This window comes from Felis catus, chromosome A1 (assembly GCF_018350175.1).
Source record: "Felis catus isolate Fca126 chromosome A1, F.catus_Fca126_mat1.0, whole genome shotgun sequence".
In the NCBI taxonomy this organism is placed as follows: domain Eukaryota; kingdom Metazoa; phylum Chordata; class Mammalia; order Carnivora; family Felidae; genus Felis; species Felis catus.
The window spans coordinates 29,587,629-29,606,297 of NC_058368.1; the positions used below are offsets into that span (position 1 = coordinate 29,587,629).

Sequence of the window (18,669 nt, forward strand, 5' to 3'; positions counted from 1 at the left end):
TCGTTTTTCTAACACATGTTCTTGTCTGTCCTAATTCTAATTTAGCTTTTGAGGCTGCGGCTCGGGTATCACACCTTTGAGAAATCCATCCTTATACCTTTTTTTGGGCTGAGTGCCTGTCCTTGCTATTATGGCTATTCCCATTCACGTTAGCATTTAAAACAATAAGTTTAAATTTCTGGAGAGGATATTAACATCTTTGAATCCCAGGGCTTAGCTTAGATTTTGGATGTAGTAGACACTCAAGTTCATTTACTTGTTTAATGTCTACTGACTGGGCAGCTCGCTCCCACTTCCTCCTCCTTCCTCCACCCCTAGTCCATGGAACTTGCTAGAAGCTTCCATCAGATCTTCGTGTGCCAAAGGGCGGTGAGAGAGGACAGGTCCTGACTAGATTGGAAAAGTAAAACAGTACTGACACAATATTAGGCCACCTTCCTCCCTTTGGTGCCTTTAGACGTAATAAGTTTTCTTCTCACTCGGGGAAGCCAACTAGGAAAAAAGCCTGCGGCTGTGGAGTCCTGGGTAATGGAATAGTACACGCGAACCGGAACCAAAGTGCATCCTTCAGTTTAGCATCTGCAAGGGCAGGACGATTTCCGGCAAGTCCTTGTCCGTTAGGATTCCCAGCGCATAAATCACAGGAACTACGCACAGGCCGGAACTACGCTCCCGGAAAAGACACGTAGTGCAGAATGACGTCACAGGTCATGAAAGCCTCGGCTGCCTCGGGGAGCCATGATAAGAATTATAGTGAGCTGTGGTGAAAATGGAGCCCGATGTGGCTTATTATTAATAGACGTGCAAAACTTTCCCAAGCGTCACACGCTCCTGGGGAATAACAGTATGGTACAAAAATGCTTTTGAACTACTACCCCCGAAGGCTCTGTTGGAGTGCGGAGACGTGAATGGCCCACGCGTCCGTAACCATGGCTGCGAAGGGCGGGGACTGGGAGTGTTGGTCACGGGACGCGGCCGGCCGCGAGACTCAGTCCTCCACGGTCCCAGCCCGCCCTGCGCTCGCTTTTCGTTTCCCCTCCCCCCGCCGCACGCTGCGTGGCTGCTCGTTGGCTACTTAGGACGGAAGCTCAGTTTGTGTTTCTCCAGAAGTTTCCCCCTTGGGCGGCGGCGCAGCTCGTAACCTCGGTGGTAGCAGCTCTAACAGCAACAGCGATTATTAGGGATGGCGGCAGCTGCAGCAGAACCTGCAACAGCCCAGAAGTGCGTGTTTTTATTCTTTTCGCTAATTATTTTTTATCTCCCCCTCCCACTCACCCTCTCCTTAGTGAGCATGTCGTTGTTTTCGCTGGCAGGTTTTTCCGGAGCTTCTCAGATGCTCTGATCGACGAGGACCCCCAGGCGGCGTTAGAGGTGAGAGAATCAGTCTCCGCTTCCTCCACTCTTCTTGGGAGAGCGCGGCCCCCACGGGTTCCAGCGGACCCCGCCTTTTCTCAGCACTGCCTTCCTGGGATCGGGGTTACTGTTGATGTTGTGTATCATCCTTAATCCTGACAGTGTCCGTCTGTCCTCGGTTCCACAGTGGCCCAGTTACTCCAGACCCTTGTTCATGTCCCCTCCCAGTTGTAGACCGTTACTGCATCCTCGTAGCTGCTTAGGAATGCCTTCTTTATTTCTTGGGGGCGTAGTTAACCTTCATAGTTGGCCTGGAAACAGTTTTGTTTTGTTTTGTTTTTTAATGGCATTTGTGAGTAGGAGAAAAAGTGAAATCGAGGCTTGATTATATTTGTTAATTCGGTTTTCCACTTGATGATAATTCTTGCCATCCGTATATACCAGGTGCTGTGCTAAAAAGTGCAGACTGCTGGAACAAAAACCTTTTACCGTGTTCCTGAATATTTCCAGATGTCCTGTCACTGTTCATTATCCACTCATATATCAGAACTTTTTTTTGGAGTTGCTTTGTACCAGACACTGATTGCTATGGATTAAAGTCTTGTATTATGTCTTGCATTTGTATTTACAGGACACTTTGTATTTGTGTGAAGTGGAAGACTGTAAAGGTAGAAAGAAAAGTCAAAAGAGCAAGATTTAAGTAATAATTAAAAGTAATAAAGAGAGCCCAAGCGAGGGATACATGATGCAATTGGTCGCAAAATACAGCGAGGGCTTTCTTGGTTTGAAGTAGGAGAGAAAGAGGAAACCAAACCTTGTCCAGTTGTTATATCTAATACAGGTAAGGTTAGCAGTTTGAGGCAAGAGATGTTTTTTTTCTAGCTAGGAGTGCTAAGCGAAATTTGCCACATGCGTAGTAGAGTCTCTCTGAAGAGGTGATGTTTGAACAGAGACCTGAGAGAGGGTGATGTGAAGCTCTGGGGAAAGAGCATTCCAGGTAAGAAAAGAGCCAATGCAAAGTCATGAGGCTGTCCGACTCAAGGAGGAGCAAAAAGGCCCATTTCACTAGAGGGGGATGAAAGAGGAGTGAGTGATGGTGCCAGGAGGAAGCCAGGGGCCAGGTCCTTTAGAACCTTTTAAGTTGGGGTGTGTTTTTTTGGGTCTAGATATGAAAGCCCTCTGATAAAATGGTTGGTTCATCTGTTGTGCTCTGTTTCCCAGCGAAGCTTCTGGGATCAGGATTAGAATAATGTTACAGGAGGCACTGAGCATTTTTCTCCATAATTCAGTAGGTCATCTAGACAACTGTTAATTTCAGAAGCTACATTTGTTGTGGTCGTCTTAGCCCCACTTGCCTTCATTGGAAATCTAGCTTATATGGGTTGCTTTTAAAGGATATCGTTGCAATGAATTTTGTCGTCACTTCTCATCTCCCTTGTTTTAAGAACATTTTTTTGAGGTTGTGTGTATAACATCGTAAGTCTGCAGCTACTGAAGTTGTAGTTTTACACATGCGTATACCCCCCAGATCAAGATGGGGAACACTTCCATCCTGAGAGCTCCCTCATCCTTCTTCCCAGCCAATAATTCCCCTTACCCACCAGGAAAACTCCCATTTTGATCTCTGTCACCATTAGTTTTGCTTTCTCTTGTACTTCCTATAAACGGAATAACAGACTAGTTACCCAGTTGAGTTTGGTACTGTGTTTTGCTTTAAACATGTGAGATATGTCCATATTGTGTGAAGTAGTTATTTTTTTCCACTGCTGTGTAGTATTTCATTGTTTAAAAATACAGCACAGGGGCACGTGGGTGGCTCAGTTGATTCAGGCCATGATCCCAGGGTCATGGGATTGAGTCCCACCTCCGGCTCCGTGCTCAGCATGGAGCCTGCTTAAGAGTCTTTCTCCTTCTCCTTCTGGCTTTCCCCCACTCATGCATGTGTGTGCTCTCAAAAAACAAAACAAAACAAAACAAAAACAGTTTATACTAACAGTAGATGTTTAGGTTATTTCCAGTTATTAGCTAGTATGAGTAAAGCCACTGTGAATTTCCTTGTATGTGTATCTTGGTGAACACGTGCACTTTGTTTTGGGGGTATAAACCTAAGAACGAAATTGCATAGAATAGGCATGTGGTTAGCTTTAGTACCTTGGTTCTTAAACTGTGGCTTTTGAACCAGAAGCATCAGCGTCACCTGGGAATTTATTAGAAATGCAAATGCTCGGGCCCCACCTCAGATGGACTCAAAGTTCTTACCCTTCATGTGGTCTAGTACTTACCCTTCCATTTTATAGAAGAAAACAGACCCAAAGAAATCCAAATGATCTGTCACAAAGATGTATATAACCAGTTAGAGGCAGAATGGGGCCCTCAGGACACAAATTTCCACACTGAGTCTAGTGTTGTAGAAAGTAATTCTCAAAAGTATCCTCCCCAGACCACCTGTAGCAGCATTACCTGGGAACTTGCTAGAAATGCACATTCTCAGCACCCACCCCACCTACCTGAGTCAGAAACTGGGAGTGGGGAGAACCAGTTGTTTTAAGAGGAAGTGTTCTTTTTAAAGCTTGAGAAGACCTTCTCATAAAGATGAACAGGTAAATGTTAGTTACTAAGTAATTGGTAATGATAAGTAAGCCTGAAACCTTGATGAGAGGCTGTTTCTCTCTAGACTTTCTCAAGGGCTGGTTTAGCAGTACCGTTGACCCCTGAACAACATGGGTTTGCATTGGCCCACTTATACATGGTTGTGTCCCAGCACATACCTTTCTGTAAATGCTTTTCCCTTGTGATTTTCTTAATTTTTTTCCTCTAGCTTTATTGTAGGAATATAGTATATAATACATACAACATTCAGGATATGTGTCAGTTGACTGTTTATGTTATTAGTTAGGCTTCTGGTCAATAGAAATCTATGGATTAAGTTTTTGGAGAGTTAAAAGTTAGATTGGATTTTTGACTGTGAGGGTCAGTGCCCCTAACACACCTCATTGTTCAAGAGTCAACTAGTCATTTTGAAATTCAGGACACTTGATGTTATATCAATTAAAATGTTAACTTTTTTTTTTTTTTTTTTACACGTTTATTTTGAGAGAGAGTGCAGGAGCCAGTGGGGGAGGGGCAGAGGCAGAGGGAGAGGTAGAATCCCCAGGCTCCAAGCTGTCAGCACAGAACCCTATGTGGGGCTTGATTTCACAAACTGCAAGATCATGACTTGAGTTGAGATTAAGAGCCCGATGTTCAACTGAGCCACCCTGGAGCCCCTAAAATGTTACATTTTTATATAAGACTATCCAATTAGGATTAAAGGGGAAATGTATCAAGCTGATTCACCTTTTTCATTCATTCAGTATACAATATACATTACTGGTGAATTTTGTGCTGGGAGTCAGGTATCTAAAGATGAAAAGACTGCATTGAGGAAGTTTGCATTCTAGTGGAGACAGAGACAAATCAACGGATTAGTAAAACATAAGGTAAATATTCTAATGGAGTGGTGTATGAAGTACACTGAGAACATAGCAGAGACTAACTAGGGTAGTCAAACACTTGAACAGGATGTCTCAGCTCACTAGGGAGAGAAAACATATGTATGGATTATGAGATCTTTTGAGACCCAGTATAAACAGTTAAGAGCACGGGCTTTGGGGGTGCCTGGCTGGCTTAGTTGGTAGAACATGTGACTCTTGATCTTCAGGTCATGAGTTTGAGTTCCACACTGGGGGTAAAGTTTAATTAAAAAAAAAAAAATGAAAGAAAAAAGCAAAGTCTCTGGAATTAGAGTGCTTGGATCCAAAATCCTGGTTTCATAATAAATCCATAACCTCAGGAAAATTCCTCTTGTCACTCTGGATCAGGTTTCCCGTGAAGTGGGACTAGATAAGACCTATTGAGATTTCAGCTGAAATGTCATCTCAGCTTTTTTTCCTAGACCATCCTATCTAAAGTGGGCCCCATTGTAAACTTTAAGGTGGCAGGGGTTTTGTACATCTTTTTTTTTTTTAAACGTTTATTCATTTTTAGGAGAGACAAAGCGTGAGCAGGTGAGGGGCAGAGAGAGAGGGAGACACAGAATCTGAAGCAGGCTCCAGGCTCTGAGCTGTCAGCACAGAGCCCAATGCGGTGCTCGAACCCACGAGCCATGAGATCATGACCTGAGCCGAAGTCAGATGCTTAACTGAGCTGGCAGGCACCCTCCCCCCCCCTCCCCCCATAATTCTTGGAACAGTTGAGGTGGGTATTTGCATTTTACTCACAAGGAAGCTGAGGCCAAAGAGATTAACTTGCTCAAGGTTATATAGTTGAGAAGTGATAAGTCTCTGGGTTCAAGGCATCAAGGTCATCCTCTGGAGGAGGAGGTAGGTATAGGGATGTATAATATAATTAAAGGTTTGGTAGCTGACTTTAAAGATACTGACCATTGATAGCTTTGTTGAGAGTGTAGCTGGTTAGCATAACTGTGCAGTGTTACCAGTTGTGCATGGTTGTGTGGTTTTTGTTTTCAGCAGTGCTAGATAGTTTAGGAAAGGAGAAGGGTTGACACTCTTGTTTATTATCTATGATTGGGGATTAGCGTGGCTAGAAGAAAAAGGGAAATGGAGTCAAATTGAGATACCTAGAGCTACATACCTTCAGCAGTTAGGTCCCTCTGAGCAGTCTGCTTTAGCTTTTAACCTTAACAACAAGTTATCTTGTGGAGTAGCATTTTTACAAAGCCTAAAACTGGAAAGATTTAGAAATTCATTTTCTCAGGTCCAAATTTTAAACAATTTTAATGCCTTAAAAAGGAGGGTTTTTTCCCTTATTTTTTCTGGATTATCAGGGTATTTCCTTTGTCATTATCTTGGTAAAGATTTCAGTGTAATTATACTTTAGAGTTCACTGAGTTTCTTTATTTTTAGAACTATAAATTGCTTGACCATAGCGTAACCCATTTTATGGAAGTATATATCTTTGGACATGTTCACAGTATGTTTCCCATTGGTCTGCATTACATAATGGCCTTTTGCCACTATGATTCAAATGTTGGCACTGAAGTCCTTGCCTTCTGAGATACCTTTCTTCAGTCCCTTTGTACTCCAGCAGTGAACAACTGTTGTCACAGAAACAGTAGAACTCTCAAAACATGCCACAAGTCAGTTGTAGTTCATACAACCGCAAATTATTGTTTTAACTTCACTTTTTCTGGTTTTATTATACTGTGTATTGCTTATTCAAAGTAAATTGGTTATTGTAGTTTATGATTTAAATTTGTGTCATAATGTTCAGTTTGTGCTCTGTCCCTTGGTGACTTTTCAAAAATAACAGCCTAACAAGTAAGTTGTTTTATTTAACTGAATCACGTAACTGTTTCTCCTTAACCAGTTAGTTTGTGCTTTTAAAGGTTATTTGCAAGTTGGTTCTTTGAAATTCAGAAGTTTTTACTTGACTCCATTTTAATTATCTTTGTACCCCCAGTGTCTGGCCTGGATTTGTTATGTAACATATGTTTAAAAATGCTTTCTAAGTTAATAATCCCCGGGTGCCTGGGTGGCTCAGTCAGTTAAGCGTCTGACTCTTGATTTCGGCTTAGGTCATGATCTCATGGTTTGTGAGATCAAGCCCTGTGTCGGGCTCTGCACTGACAGCCTGGAGCCTGCTTGGGATTCTCTCTTTCCTTATCTCTCTGCCTCTCCCCCCTCTGTCGCACTCTTAAAACGTTAAAAATAAAACAATTAGATGATCCAGATATTAATATAATTTATAGTAGCTTTTTTGACCTGAAATGTACCTGTTTTCTTGCTTAGGAGAGGCTAGAAATTTGGTTTGAAGATATATTTGAGTAGATAGGTAAGAAGCTATTAGCTCTTTTCAAAATTGTTGAAAGTTTAGTGCAAGATGGTATCATTTAACTTAGGAATTTTAAAGTGTTAGGAAAACACATTAATAAAATGTCATTGGTGTGTGAAAGATACTTGGAACAACATTACCAAGAGGCAGTGTTTAAAACCATATTTGGAGTCAGGCAGACTGGATTTGAATCCTGTCTCTGGCACAGCCTCATCACTAACTAGAAAGTAAAGGAATAGATCTTCTGTGCATGTCTGGGGGAAAGAGCTTTCCAGTGAGAGAAGCAGCAGGTGCAGAGTCCTAAGGTGTTTGAAGAACAGCAAGGAGGCCAATTTGCTTAGGGTAGAAGAACAAGGGGAAGAGTAGTAAGAGAGGAGGTTGAAAAGCTAGCAGAGGGTAGTATCAGGGAGGGCCTTGCAGGTCACTGGACGAACTTGGGCCTTTGTCCTGAGTCAGCGAAAGACATTGGAGCATTTTATGCCTATTGATGTAAACCAGATCTTGATTTTCATTATTGCTTGAATCAGGATGGTAGAGGTGAAGATAGTAAAAAATGGTGTGGATCTTAGGTGTGTTGGATTTTGGGTAAATAATTACCATGTATAGTATACATTGCTTTGTGAGAACCACACTACTGGGTTAAAGCAAAATTAATGATGTGTGGCTTTTGAAATGATTTTACCTTTTAAGAAAACTACCAAATCCCTAGGATGTGTGAGCACTGGGTAGAGAATGAAAGCATTCCTATTGGCCTATATTTGTCACTGGCCGATTGTGATCGTGTTGTGTCTTCTTGCATGGTTTCAGCTACCACTTAACATACTTTTTTGACTGCCCAGGGTGGCAAACTTTTAATCTGATGTTAAATCTTGATCAATTGATAGTAGCTTTCTATGAGATATTGTATCTGGGTTTTAAACAGAATGCTGTAATTTCTTAGGGTTGCCTGCCATTGACAGGATAGGAGAGGGCCAGATAAGCTTGATTGTGTCTTTATTGATTCTGTTAACTTCCCTGAGCTCTAGATTTAACTTCTAGGTTTTGTGTTTGTTTCTTTGTTTTTATTGGACAGCTTTGCATTTTCTAGGCATGTCAACTTCTACGTGATCTTTGAGTCTTTTCCAAATTAGGAGGAGAAAATCTGTGATGGTCAATGTATATCATCTAAATTCTTCAGAATAAATGAGGTGATAATAATTACCATTTATTGAGTTTCTACTGTAGGCCAGGAATTGTGCTAAGATACTACATTAGATTGTAGGTTTTGGTGGGGGAGAGCGGAGAAGGGGAGATACCGACTCTCTTGCAAAGAAAAGCTCCAGACTTACTGTAATTCCCTGTTATCTTTTCTCCAAATAGCTTATGATAATAGGTTATTTGATTAAAAATCATGTTTAATTAGAATTCAGTTGCTTTTAAAAAAACATGTACTAACAGTCAACATGTTTATATTTTAGGAGCTGACTAAGGCTTTGGAACAGAAACCAGATGATGCAGAATATTATTGTCAAAGAGCTTATTGTTACATTCTTCTCGGGAATTACTGTGGTAACTTTTCTTACTGACTGTATTTTTTCTTAAGTTGTAAATTTTGCCAAAGATACAGTGAATCATACACAGTAGAGATTATCTTTGAGGATTTTTAAATTGGTCTTTCATACAGGGTGTAAAGTAGCTGAAACATGACAAACTTGTTGAGCAACACCCAAACAGATGTTCTGGGTGTCTTTTCTTCCTTCAGTGGGTGGACAATTTATATGGATTTCATTTGTAGTTATTTTATATGCTAACAAAAAATAGCATTACATTTACTATTTCACAGAGTATTTAAATGAAATGTTCTTATTTGCAATTTTTATAAAAAAGAATACCTTTCTGTATTGTGTAACTTTATTCGGGATAGAGAATCTGGGTAGGGAAAAATTAAATACCTTGAGACAAATTACATAAATGATGTTAATGAGAAAATTAGATGAACTTTATCACAGAGCTTTATTCATTGACTGAATAGCTTTAAAAAGGAAGCTAAATATTAGGCTCATAAGGTATGAGGGTAAAGTTTTTTGAATTATATCTTGGATTAGTTTTTCCTAATTTAGAAGCATTTGTCCATTTTCAAACTTGAAAACTTAAAAATCTAAGGCTGATTCAAGTTCCGTATGTAACTTGTTAGGATCCACAAATAACTGACTAAAAACCCCATTTTTTTTTTAATTTTTTAATTTTTTTTGTATATAGATGCTGTTGCTGATGCAAGGAAATCTCTTGAACTTAATCCAAATAATTCCATTGCTATGCTGAGAAAAGGGTATGCAATAACCACTCTTCTTATTGAATCTGGACTATAGATAGTAGGTGTTTAGTTTGTTGAATGAATTAATTTTAAGTTTTATGTAAATAGTAAATTTTGTATTGATACATTTTATTAATACATTTTACAGCTGAAATAGGATTTAATTTTAAATATAATTTTATACTTCCATAACTAGTTAGTATGTGATAGGATATATAACTAGTGTTTTTTAAAATAGCAATGATTGGAGTAATTGCAAGATATAGATGAAACTGATGGATTTCATATCCCTTTTTGTTCATTGTTTGGGATTTACTATATTTAAGTGACTAGAGAATATATTTCTCAACCAAGCTAGACAGGCTACATTTAATGCTGTGAAAGCACTGTATCTGTGTACTTTATATCCCAGCTTGTTTCTGTTAAGTGTAACTTTATTCTTAAGAAACTTCTTTAATTTCTTAGTGTAACTATATTTTGGAATAAGCAAGTGTACATAATTAAAATCAAGGAATTCCTTCTGAAATGAGTTCCAAAATAGGGTTTTAATGGGAGATATATTTAATGTTACAGTATATTAGAAAACTTCTTGGCTTATTAACATATACTTAAAATATTTCTTTTACCAGTAGAGCATGCTAAGATATTTAATTAGAAAGAAAGCCTTTTTTCATGATCTCACGTGTGTGTGGTATTTGTTTTTAATATGCTCATGCAGGATATGTGAATACCATGAAAAAAACTTTGCTGCTGCTCTAGAAACTTTTGTAGGAGGACAGAAATTAGATAGTAAGTATTGGAATTGTATGTTAATAAACTAACCCACTATTTCTGTATTTTAAATACCACAGCTCAATTTTGTTAGTGTAATCTCAGATTCATCTCAAGTTCATTGTAGAAACCCAACATCTTTTTTTCTTTTCTTACTGACATTTCCTGTTGTTTGCAAAATTTGAGTTTACTTAAAATTGATTAAATTGTCCTTTCTTTAGCATTTAAATCACAGGTAAACTTTGCCATTAGAAGTTAAAAACTGTATATAAAGACTCAGTGTGCTCCCTTTACTTAGCCTGGCTTTATATTTTTCTGATAGACAAGTGAAAGTTTCATTTGTTCTTTTTTCAGAAGTCTATTCAGTTTAAGTTATTATTCAGGTAGCTGAGATAGGAAGTTTTACAGCAGAAATTTTTATAAGGAAGTGTAGTGTCAGTTTGGGTAAATTGTGATAGGAAGAAACTTGGAGCTTTGAAAGTACTGTGAGTTTTTAACGTCAGCTTCAGAGAAGTATGTGAAAATTAGTAGTATGGATATCTCTGCACATGTATAGAAATTGAAAGAGCCAAAAAACCAGAAAAGTCTACAAAATACTGGCAGACAAAAGTTGTAAGTAATCTCATAGATAATCGTAGACTACAGAATTCTTATTGTGTATTGTGTACTGTCATTTTATCTTCCTCTAATGATAGAGTCTTTTCACAGTTCTCTAGAGCAGTGGTTCCTAACTAGGGATGATTTTACTCCCTTGGGGACATTTGATAATGTCTGAAGAGATTTTTGATGACCATGACTGATGGATGGGGGATGTGCTATTGACATCTAGTGAGGCCAGGGATACTGGTAAACATTCTATGTTGTACAGGATTATTTCCCAGAACAGAGAGAAGTATCTCATCCAAAATATCAGTAGTGCTGAGGTTATGAATCTCTACTTTAAAGTATTGTATGACTGTGTTTTTATATTTCTAAAAATTTACTGTTGTATTGTTTTGATTATTTGTCTTCTGTATACCTGCTCGGGAGAGGACAGCGCACCCAACTTTGCAATCGGAACCTACAAATTAGGAAAGAGTGGTAGTATGTGAACCATTAGGTTACCTCGCTTAGCAAGCCAGCGTACCACCACTCCTAGCAAATTCTAGAGTCCGGTTTTCTTGTATGATACATATATGAAAACCCTGAAGAGACATGAATCATTCCCCTTTTCTAGACTTCAAAGCCCTATTCCTTATTTCTTTTTTTAGAGCAATAGAAAGTTCCCCATCTAAAATTTTTCTTTTTTAATACCTTCTTGCCATGGACTTTTATCTTAGAATTACTTCAGTCTGCCTCAAATGAAGGTGTCTGGTTTTTGGTAAAATTGCTGTTGAGGATATTTAATTTAAAAACAGATTTGCTCTTTTAATTTTAGGGAAAATTTATGTTAAATTGTTAGGGTTCCCTTATTAGACAAGGTAAAAAATTTATAACTCAGAATATTACTTTTTTTTTTCCTTTGGTATGGTAGAAAGCTTGGTTTTTATTTACTGATTAATTTGAATAATAGGTTATTTAAATCAAAGATTTTGATGTAATTGTTTCGCCCACTAAAATGAATATGTATGTACATGTATGTAGGTATTAGTTAAGGCCTGTGTAGTTGAATTTCACTTATAAATTAATGTATTAGGAAATTTCATATTAAGAAATTAAAACAATTTTTTTGATGTTTAATTTTGAGAGAGAGAAAGAAAATGAACATAAGTGGGGGAGAGGCAGAGAGGGAGACACAGAATCCAAAGCAGGCTCCAGTCTCTGAGCTGTCAGCACAGAGCCCAATGCACGACTTGAACCCACAAACCGCGAGATCATGACCTGAGCCCATATTGGATGCTTAACCAATAACCAACTGAGCCACTCAGGCACCCCATTTTAAGAAATTTTTATTTTTCAAAATAATCTTGCTTGTAATTAGATTGTGTGTGTAAACTTTTATTTAGAATACTTTTAATAATTTTAAACATTATATTTCATTAGACCCTGTACTGTTTAGATATCATCATTGTTCTAAGTCTTGTAATAATTTGCTTACATACATGTTTGCATTGCCGTCTTTTAAGTGTATAGTTCACCATCTGTCGTCTGTTGGCTCCCATGGAATCTGGAGATACGACAACTACACAAAGTACAGAAGTGGTTTTTAAAAAAATTTTTTTAAATGTTTATTCATTTTTGAGAGAGAGAGAGGGAGACACCAAATCTGAAGCAGGCTCCAAGCTCTGAGCTGTCAGCACAGAGCCCAACGCGGGCCTCAAACCCATGAACTGTGAGATCATGACCTGAACTGAGGTTGGCCGCTTAACTGAGCCACGCAGGCGCCCCAGAGGTGTTTTTTGCCCTTGGTAAGAATGGCATGGTAACAAGAAGGCCACTGAGAGAATAGTAGACAGGATAGGTAGGTAGCTGCTTTGGAGAACAAACCTGGGTCAGGAGAGGCCTTTAGATCCCAGTCCAGCTGTCTGTTACTAGGCTTCCACTCCACACTAAATGATGGTGTGTAGGGACTCTTAATTCATATCTGATTTCGTTGTGCTAGAGGAAGCTCCTTTAACAGAAGAGGGTGAGGGGAAATAGAGATTCTGTGTATCTGGGAACCAGTAAGTTTGACTGGTTAAAAGCAATTTTTTTTTTTTTTTTTAATTCTTCAGGATGAATGTCTAGATGTTAAACCTATTAGTATATTTGTAGCTGTAATTTTATGCTTGCTATAAACTGTGGTACGACAAGGGTTTCTGTCTAATTTACTGCTGAATCCCTGAGTGCCTAAAGCACTGCTTGGAACATAGTAGATATTCAGTAAGTATTTGTTGAATGAATATGTTAGATGGTGCAGATGAGTGATGTTACACTCTGTTTTTTTCTAGGTGCAGATCCTGATTTCACTGTCTGGATTAAAAGGTGTCAAGAAGCTCAGGATGGTAAGCATGTAGGTTTGTAAAGGTCTTTCAGTTTACAAAGAAGTAAATGTTTGACATTTTTGGATTTAAACAAATTTATTTGTAACTTTATAACTTTATACATCATAAATTTAACTAGTTCCCTCAGATAGGGATTTCCAAGGTACTGTTATATTGAAAGGATGATTTAGATAGATTTGTATCATTATATTACCGGTAAGAAATTACTAAGAAGTCTAAAGTGACTCCAGAATGCAAAATTAAACCACTTTCTTTTATTTGGGATGTATGGTAAATTGATTTATGCAATCAGTCAGTATGTTTGCACCATAGAAATTATGTATATAACTTTGTCTGTAAGTGTATTGTTAACCGGAGATGTTTTTATGTTTTTAATAGGATCACAATCTGAGGTGGTAAGTACAAAGTTTTTTTCCTTCGTGTTTTTACTTAATTATAATTTTGCTATGCATATTTGAGACAGGACTCAGACTGATCTTTCTTTTAGTTATATCTTAAGCAATTTGATGCAAATACTTTTTCCTTTAGTAACTGAAGTAATACATTTTGGTTTGATGAAATAAATGTAGAGGTTTGTAGCCATGAAAATTATTGGGCTCATTTAATGTATGAGTCAAGTTGATTTGGTATGTTTTAGTATGGTCAGGGTGGTTATTTTTTTTTTCTTTTCCTTGCTGAAACGTCCTCACATTTAGGTTGAACAGCTGCTGCCTTGGAAGCACTTGCAGGGTTTATGGTGGTGTAATAGGAACACAAAAGTCAGAGGTGCCTGGATGGCTTAGTTGGTTGAGCATCCAACTCTTGGTTTCAGCTCAGGTCATGGTGTCATAGTTTGTGAGTTTGAGCCCTGCATCCAGCTCTGCACTGACAGCACGGAACCTGCTTGGAATATATATACTCTCTCTCTCTTCGTCCCTCATGTGCGCATGCTCGCTCGCTTGCTCTCTCTCACAAAATAAATATTAAAAAAAAAGACCCACACACAAAAGTTAACTAGAATTTGGAAATGTTTATCTAATTTAGTTTCATATTTGGTGTTTGGACATGAAGACTTTCAAGTCTTTTAAAACTGAAAAATTAAAAATTATGATGGAGTTGAGAGATGCCTGGGTGGCTTAGTTGGTTAGGTGTCTGACTTCGGCTCAGGTCATGATCTCACAGTTTGTGAGTCTGAGCCCATGTCTGGCTCTGTACTGACACCTCAGAGCCTGGAACCTGCTTTGGGTTGTGTGTCTCTGCCCCTCCTCCAGCTCGCACTCTGTCCCTCTTTCAAAAATAAACATTTAAAAAAAATTAAAATTATGGTGGAGTTGAAAATTATTTGACTTTTTTTAACTACAGTGTTTATAAATAACACGCATAAATTACGGCTAATGGTTTTTTAGCAGTGATCATCTACAATTTAGTCAATAAAATGACAAGGATTTAGGAAACGTGTGTGTGGTCTTAACTCTAAGGGCAGTTACTTAACCTTTTTGGGTCTCTTTCTTCAAGTCTGAATGAAAATGTACATCTTTGTCTTCCAGAATTACATTGTGACACTGAGAAAATATTTTATTCTCTGGGTTTTCTTCATTTGTAAACCGGGTCTGCTAGAGTTAATCTGCTTTAGACAGGTTGTGAGCATGAGGCCAGGTATGTGCATATGTAGTGACTGGAGTTTTGAACATCACCAAAAGTGAACCCTGTCTGGTTATCCCTATACCCCCAAGGCTTGTGTATATTCCTAAGTATGATAGGTGAGGGAAGTATTTAAAAGTTGGCTTCTTTCACACCGCTGGTATTTTTGTTTATGGCTTACTATTTTGGGGATTGGAACTAGTCCTGAAAACAACAGAGTAGCATTTGGATAATACTTCGTCTGGTAACACAAATTGCTGTATAGTCACAGTGCATTTTGTCACTGCTGTAGTTGACATCAGTGTAGTTTTATCTTTATACCGAGGTGAACTGGAACAATCTGTTCTAGTCATTATCTCCATCTGATATCTAGATGGAGTATTTGTCAATAGTTAATGCTGGAGGGTAATTCTGAGTTAGACTCAGATCTGTAGAGGGGTTTTATTTTCTTTCTTTAAACCCCATCACTTCGCTTATCATTTAGGGGCAACTTAGAGGTCACTTACGACCCAGGGCAAGTTTTTCAGATTTACATAGTTTTAACTGGCACACATGTAGTTTAGGAAAGTATGGATTGGTCAAGAGTCACTTTGTTTTTTGATGGGCAGTTTAGAATGTTTGTTACTGAGAGACCATAAATGGAGTAAGCTGTTATCTGGAAGGTACCATGAAAATGTTCCTTCATATGTTCCAGAGCCATGTTTGATGCCATTGTTAAGCATGAAGTTTATACTAATTTCTTTTTTTTTTTTTTAATTTTTAAAGTTTATTTATTTATTTTGAGAGAGAAGTGCATGCGCAAGATGGGGAGGGGCAGAGAGAGAGGGAGACAGAGAATCCCAGGCAGGCTCTGTACCATCAGTGCAGAGCCCTGTGAGGGGCTCAAACTCCCAAACCGTAAGATAGTGACCTGAGCCCAAGTCCAATGCCTAACCGACTGAGCCACCCAGGCGACCCAAGTTACACTATTTCTGAAAAATGGTTTTTTAAATGTCATTGTTATTTTCATTTTATTTTATTAAAAAAAATTTTTTTTTTAACGTTTATTTATTTTTGAGACAGAGAGAGACAGCATGAACAGGGGAGGGGCAGAGAGAGAGGGAGACACAGAATCTGAAACAGGCTCTGGGCTCTGAGCGGTCAACACAGAGCCCGATGCGGGGCTCGAACTCATGGACTGTGAGATCATGACCTGAGCTGAAGTTGGACGCTTAACCGACTGAGCCACCCAGGCGCCCCTGTTATTTTCATTTTAAGGAGTTAGTACTGAACATTTTAGATGTAAGCTTTTCCAATCATACCTTTAGAAAGTATTTTGGGTTTTATGCTTTTATTTTAGAAAAAAAATCTTAAAATTATAAAAATACTGAATATTCTAATTTTTTGAGATGACTAGTGTTACTTAACAATTATGAATATTATGCTTTGTCTTTGAGGACGTTTTCATGTAGTTACTCCATATCAAAGTAACCATAGCACTGGGTAAATTAATAATATGTGTGTTTTAATATACAGTTGCTAAACCAGTTTGTAAAAATTTTTCTCTTTCGACTTGCCAAAATCAGTCTGCATCCCAGAGGACTCATCAGTCAAAAATCAAGTAAGTGTTTCTTTTTCATGAAATAATGCATGATATATATGTCTAAAGGGAAAAATCCTATTGTTTAATAGTAATGAGCAAGTCCTTACTTTGTGATTTTAAGTGTTTTTTAGTTTTTTTAGAAATAGTGCTTAGCCCGAGAAAACAAATTCTCGAGCTGTTTGCTGATTCCTGTTAGTCTTTATGATTAAGGGTAAATTAAAATCACTTCACTTTAAACTTGCTTTTTCTGGTTCCATATTATGTCACCTTGAGATGACAAGAACCTCTTTAGGTGTTATTACACAGGTAAATAAGTTAGTAGGCTTGACAGAATTGTGCCTTTTATATTTTAGAGTATATTTTTCATAGGATAATTCTGCATGAGTTGAAAGTTACTATTGCTCAGGGCAACAGTTACAATGATGAATTAAGCATCTAGCAAGTATTTGAATTTATTTTTAATTATTCATTAGCCATGTGTACAACTCGTATTCTTAGGACTGTAACAGAAACACAAGGCATTGATCTGGAGCTTTGCATCCTCACTGAATTTCAGCAGGAAACAGACTCTTAAAGTATATGTCTTTAATCAAGGTGCATTTTAATTACCTAAAATTGCTTGAAAATGTTAAAACAATTTATGTTCTTTCTGGCGAGATTTAGGATGAGTCTCCAAGTACCAAGTAGACAGGGAAATTTGACTAGCTTGGTGGCAGCATCAAGAGTATAACACAAACATCGAATAATAACTATGATGTTAGAATGTAAGATAATCTGACATTGATTTCATATTACCAGGCACTGTGCTCAGTCTTAGGAATATAATAGTGGCAGGATAGATAAATAGCTCTGCCCTCTTGGAGTTTATAATCTAATCTAATCTAATTTGAAAGTGAGGATCCCTACAGTTTTAGAGCCTTCTGTGGGAAAGATACACATAATTAGAATTTCTAGGCCCACTAGTTTTCCCATGTACCTTGAGACTGAAGGAAGATACTGTGTTTAATGTTGTGTTTGGTAGGATGGGTTAAACTTTTAAGTTATTTTAATTTTTAGCTCATTTGCTTCTGCTCATTGTATTCAGGGCTGTTGCCCCCAGCTTCAGTTAAGAGATTTTGGAGTATGAAGTCAGGTTGATGTGGGTCCAGTGTAACACCTACCACTGACTGGCTTATTGCTTCACCCTTCTGGGCTTATATTTTTTCATCTGTAAAATAGGGATAGAGTGCTTTTTCTTCGTATTAGATTGAAACGGAAGTGTAAAACTATTGATGGTATATAATAATGGTTTGTTGTTTAGAATCAGTTTTGTTTTCAACATTAGATTAAGCATAACAGTAATACAGATGTAGGTCAGAACCCCGAAAATCATGTAAGTGTTTAAGTCTCCTGGAAACGTTTTAGGGATTATACCTCACTGTTCATTAGTACAGATCAAAGGAAATACAGTTATAGAAAATTGTTTGTGAATCACCAGCTGCTTTTCTATTTTGTTCCTCAAGGTGGAGCTCTTGTTTATCATATTGTAGTTTTTATCTTGACAAAACATAAAGAAGCAACCAACAACTTTGAGAATATTAGATGTTCTGAGGTTTTTTTTTTTCTCTTTTAATAGGTATGACTGGTATCAAACAGAATCTCAAGTAATCATTACACTCATGATCAAGAATGTTCAGAAGAATAATGTAATTGTGGAATTTTCAGAAAAAGAGGTTATTACTATCTTTGAACTATCTTTTATTTTGAGATTACGTGCTTTTATTTGCAAAATAGTATATTGCAGAATAATCTATAGCACTTTATCAGATACGTCATTTCTTCCTGAGATGTGGAAAATGCTGATAAAAATCTAAAGCATTGCTTCTCAGTTTGAGTGATTTTAAATTTTGAGACAAAAGTGTTTATACTGTAGGGTACAGCTAGATGTACATAATTTTCCTTTAGATTTGAAATTCACAGTAGAATCTGGTTGACAAATAATAAAAGACATTAATTAGTAAGATGTGATTTGGTACATTTGTGTGATGCACTTTTGTGAAAAAGATCTACTTATTTGTTGGGTGATTTATATGTCTTAGAATTTGCTAACCACGTGAAATTAGTATGGCCTCTAATCATTTGGTTTGCTAGCATTTACTAGAAAACTTTAATGATATTTAAGTTAGTGGTAGAAGTAGATGTCTTGCTTATGAATACTTTTGTTTCATACTATATTTTGCTCTTGAGTTTTCTGGAGATTTAAATGTTAAATATTT

General features: G+C 37.7%; 1 protein-coding gene across 1 annotated transcript in view; it reads left to right on the forward strand.

The window, feature by feature from the left end:
* Window positions 1-760: 760 nt before the first annotated feature.
* Window positions 761-18,669, forward strand: part of SUGT1 (SGT1 homolog, MIS12 kinetochore complex assembly cochaperone) — a 43,547-nt gene continuing 25,638 nt past the window's right edge. The window contains exons 1-9 of the mRNA XM_045053705.1: window positions 761-1,221; window positions 1,314-1,371; window positions 8,643-8,733; window positions 9,424-9,493; window positions 10,197-10,267; window positions 13,159-13,212; window positions 13,591-13,607; window positions 16,398-16,432; window positions 18,030-18,126. Of these exons, the coding sequence (XP_044909640.1) occupies window positions 1,184-1,221; window positions 1,314-1,371; window positions 8,643-8,733; window positions 9,424-9,493; window positions 10,197-10,267; window positions 13,159-13,212; window positions 13,591-13,607; window positions 16,398-16,432; window positions 18,030-18,126 (531 nt within the window). The 5' untranslated portion in view covers window positions 761-1,183. The remainder of the gene's footprint in view (window positions 1,222-1,313; window positions 1,372-8,642; window positions 8,734-9,423; window positions 9,494-10,196; window positions 10,268-13,158; window positions 13,213-13,590; window positions 13,608-16,397; window positions 16,433-18,029; window positions 18,127-18,669) is intronic.